Here is a 4,414-nt window from a genome sequence, read left to right as displayed (position 1 = left end):
CATGGCGAGGCAGCGCGCCCGCACAACCGGCGGGGCCCGGTGATCCCTCCCTCCTTCCCCACCCCCTCCCCTCTCCCGCACGCACGCCCTGTCCGCCCCCACCCCCACCCCGGGCGCGCCCGCCCGCAGCCCGGGGCACACACCCGCACGCACGCTACCCCAGCACACACACTCCCGCACTCCCACGCCCGCCCCCGGAGCCCGTGGCCGAACCACGCCACGCGTGCCTAGCCAGCCCGCCGGCATCCCCCGCCGCTCCCACCGCCCCCGGGCCCCGATGGACTGAATGAAGGCTGCCTACACCGCCTATCGATGCCTCACCAAAGACCTAGAAGGCTGCGCCATGAACCCGGAGCTGACAATGGAAAGTCTGGGCACTTTGCACGGGCCGGTCGGCGGCGGCAGCGGCGGGGGCGGCGGCGGGGGCGGAGGGGGCGGGGGCGGGGGCCCGGGCCATGAACAGGAGCTGCTGGCCAGCCCCAGCCCCCACCACGCGGGCCGCGGTGCTGCTGCTGGGTCGCTGCGCGGCCCGCCGCCGCCAAGCGCTCATCAGGAGCTGGGCACCGCAGCGGCGGCGGCAGCCGCGGCATCGCGCTCGGCCATGGTCACCAGTATGGCTTCGATCCTGGACGGCAGCGACTACCGGCCAGAGCTCTCCATCCCGCTCCACCACGCCATGAGTATGTCCTGCGACTCGTCCCCGCCAGGCATGGGCATGAGCAACACCTACACTACGCTGACGCCTCTCCAGCCGCTGCCACCCATCTCCACGGTCTCAGACAAGTTCCACCACCCGCACCCTCACCACCACCCTCACCACCACCATCACCACCACCACCACCATCAGCGTCTGTCCGGCAACGTCAGTGGCAGCTTCACCCTCATGCGGGACGAGCGCGGGCTTCCGTCCATGAACAACCTTTATAGCCCTTACAAGGAGATGCCTAGTATGAGCCAGAGCCTGTCTCCGTTGGCTGCCACGCCGCTGGGCAACGGGCTGGGTGGCCTTCACAATGCTCAGCAGAGCCTGCCCAACTATGGTCCGCCGGGCCATGACAAAATGCTCAGCCCCAATTTCGACGCGCACCACACTGCCATGCTGACCCGCGGTGAGCAACACCTGTCCCGAGGCCTGGGCACCCCGCCTGCGGCCATGATGTCTCACCTCAACGGCTTGCACCACCCTGGCCACACTCAGTCCCATGGGCCAGTGCTGGCTCCTAGTCGCGAGCGGCCCCCTTCGTCCTCCTCGGGTTCTCAGGTGGCCACGTCGGGACAGCTGGAAGAGATCAACACCAAAGAGGTGGCCCAGCGGATCACCGCCGAGCTGAAACGCTACAGCATCCCACAGGCGATCTTCGCACAGAGGGTTCTATGCCGGTCTCAGGGGACTCTCTCCGACCTGCTCCGGAATCCTAAACCCTGGAGTAAACTCAAATCTGGCAGGGAGACCTTCCGCAGGATGTGGAAGTGGCTGCAGGAACCCGAGTTCCAGCGGATGTCTGCCTTACGCCTGGCAGGTAAGCCCAAGGGCAGCCGGCAGCCAGCCTGCTGGGAAAACTGCCCCAGTGTGTTTGTTGGGCTGGTCTGTGAGCCGACTCTGCTATTTAGCTTTTCTCTCTTCTCCCCATCTACGTCTCCTCTCTTCTTTCTTTTTCTTCCATTTTCACTTTCTCGTCTCCCCTTATTTCTCTCCTCCCTTTTTTCATCTCTTACTTTCACACTCCTTGGCTCTGAGTTTTCATTGCTGCCCCCCCCTTCGCCCTATTATCAGTGTGCCAACCTTTTCCTCTCCTTCTCCTCAGTACAAGTCGGGTCCGGGCTCTTAGTGTCCCCTAGAAGCCCTATTTGGGGGACTAGTGTCCCTTGGAAGCCTTATTTTGGGGACACTAGAAGCCCTGTTTAGGGGACTAATGTCCCCTAGAAATCCTGTTTTGTGGACTCTAGAGTCCCTGTTTTGGGGACTCGTGAAGCCCTGTTTTGAGAACAGCCCTCAGCCCAAAACCTGTGCCCTTGAACCCCCGGGACAACAGATTTCAGTTTTCCAGGGTGCCTGGTCTTCTTATGTAGATGCTTTTGACTGTTAGTGGGTTCTGATCCTTAGAAAAGAAAAAGTTCTTCACTCACCTCCTACCCACAAAAGCAGGCAAACTTCTTTAGTCATTGGCAGGAGGTACACCCTTAAGGCTACGAAAACTAACAGCCAGGATACAAAACCGGTGCCAGAACCTATCCGCTGCTTTCGTATTAACCCAAGGACTTTGTGACCCACCAAAAGAGCGGAGTCTGGCTAGCTCCTGTGTCACTGACGACAGATAAGAGAGTGCAAAGACCAACCACCCAGCATCGCTTTGGGAAGAGGAGGGAAGAGACACCAGAGTGAAGAGCTCGCTGCCTCACTCGGCTGTACCCTCTTGCTGGGCTGCAAGCATTTACTAGGATTTGTTGAGGTTTCCTAGGTCTCCAGGAGAGGTTAAGGTGCTCTCGGAAAGAGGTGTCGAGAAATTAAGATGCGAGTTAGTTAATGCTTCTTGGCCTCAGCAGGCTGTAAGCTCCGCCTTTGCATTAAAGCGGACGCTGATTGTGCGCGTAGTGGAGTGGCAGGGAGGCCTGGCGGCCCGCGGCAGGGAACCGGTCAACGCGCGGGTTACATTGTTCCGGAGCGGGCACGGCTCTCTGTGCCTCCTCTAGCGGCCAAGAGGCGAGGTACAGCCCTCTATTGTTCTAGGAACACTGAAACCTCCGGTATGGGCGGTGGGTGCAAAAGAGAAAGCCTGAGCTGCTGGTGACACAGTTTCGAGCTTTTGTGCACGCAGACCGGGATCCCTGAGTGCTCTGTTCAGCTCTGTTCCCAGGTCTGAACAGCGGACCCAGAGGGGCAAGGTGTCCAGACCTCCCACTGGTGAGGACGTACAATACCCAGCTGCAAAACCTAGCTGGGTGACTTGTCTGTGCTTCTTGGTGCTCTAGGACAATTAACGTTGGCCTTAATTCGCATAAAACCCGTATTAGGGCTCATGTTGTTTTGAATCCGTCGCTCACTAGCTCTGGATCTTCTAACTCAGGTGTCCATTCCAGTCCCTCAAGACTTTCTTCCACCACCAAACCGGGTTTCGTGGGGTGCATCCTAACGTTGCCTAGCAGGACTAAGGGATGTGTCCCGCGGCATGATCACTGCTCAGATGAAGGAGGTGTTTCCGCCTACAGCCCCCTCCTTTGCCCACTGTTGGGTTTTGTTCACTACTCTGCAACCTCCCCTGTCGATCTAAAAGGGTAATGACAAAAAAGAAAAAAAATTTTTTCCAGAGAACTCCCCTCAAAATCAGCGGGCTACGGACAGTTTTGAATGGAGTTCGAAGCCGACTTTACTTTTTTTTCTCCGTTATTTTACTCTTCATCGTCTTCCATACTCTCCTCGGATTTGCTCCTGGTCCCGAGCAAAGATAAAGCTTTGGGAGCTGGAGGCTTAATGATTGCTCTCGTTATGGTAACTCTTCGTTTTAGACTTCCCATTCCCCAATACTGTAGGAACCTAAGGAGTCTCAAGCACTGGTTGGTTTCCTGCGCTTAGCGGGCCAGAAGGAACTTGGCAGCTGCTCCTTGGGGTACAGTAAAGGGCTCAATGACAGCTGTTCCACTCTGGCTCATCTCGGAGCGCTGCCGCCCCCTCACGCCCATCCGGCAAAGGACAGGGCTGTTTCAAAACACGAGCGTTCTGTCTCTGTTGAAAGTTCAGCCTCCCCTTGCAGCGAGCTTTTCTACAGTAGACGGTGAAGGCTGTGGTACCTGGGGCTCTCAGCCCCAAACTCCTGGAGAGTTGCCGGGTGACTCCTGGAGGCAAGCCTTCCAGACCAGAGACCCATGCATCATGATTTCCGGTGGGAATCGCAGACAGGGAAAGTGCGCTGAGGACCCGGCTTTGCTCAAACATTTAAATGTGAGTCTGTTTTATAATCTTAGGTGAAAGGGGACAAGAGCTTTCGCCATTTTTTATCTGACCGTTTTATCATCAACTACAAGTGCGTTGAGTGGTTATAGGAGGCTTTTCAGTACGGGGTCAGTAGATCAGTCCCTTCAGACACTGCGGCAAAAGCTGGAGATGGGTAAATAGGTATTATGTGCTTAGTAGAGTAGGGAACAGAATCGCACAGAGGAGAAAAGGGAGGCCTTTGATTGTTATTGATCGATGAGAAACCCCGCTGGGAAGCATCCGGGAGTCCAGGCCTTTGGGACCCTGGGGTTAAGCAAATCGGCGACTCCCCAGGATGGCTGTCCCAGCCCAGCACCTTCACAACTTGGGGCTGCATTCGGCCACCCATTCATATCCTCCATTTGTATAGTCTCATAATCAGATAGCCTCTCTCTCTCTCTCTCTCTCTCTCTCTCTCTCTCTCTCTCTCTCTCTCTCTCTCTC

The 4,414-nt window shown here is 57.0% G+C and overlaps 1 protein-coding gene across 1 annotated transcript in view; it reads left to right on the top strand.

The window, feature by feature from the left end:
* The first annotated feature begins 286 nt into the window (after nt 1-286).
* The window catches only part of Onecut2 (one cut homeobox 2), a 49,055-nt gene continuing 44,927 nt past the window's right edge, over nt 287-4,414 (top strand). Inside the window, exon 1 of the mRNA XM_028774318.1 lies at nt 287-1,520. Coding sequence (XP_028630151.1) covers nt 287-1,520 — 1,234 coding nt within the window. The remainder of the gene's footprint in view (nt 1,521-4,414) is intronic.

The sequence above is a fragment of the Grammomys surdaster genome, unplaced genomic scaffold (assembly GCF_004785775.1).
Source record: "Grammomys surdaster isolate TR1022 unplaced genomic scaffold, NIH_TR_1.0 239, whole genome shotgun sequence".
NCBI classification, from domain to species: domain Eukaryota; kingdom Metazoa; phylum Chordata; class Mammalia; order Rodentia; family Muridae; genus Grammomys; species Grammomys surdaster.
The sequence above is the reverse complement of the archived record's forward strand: the minus strand, read 5'-3'. Positions and strand labels throughout refer to the sequence as shown.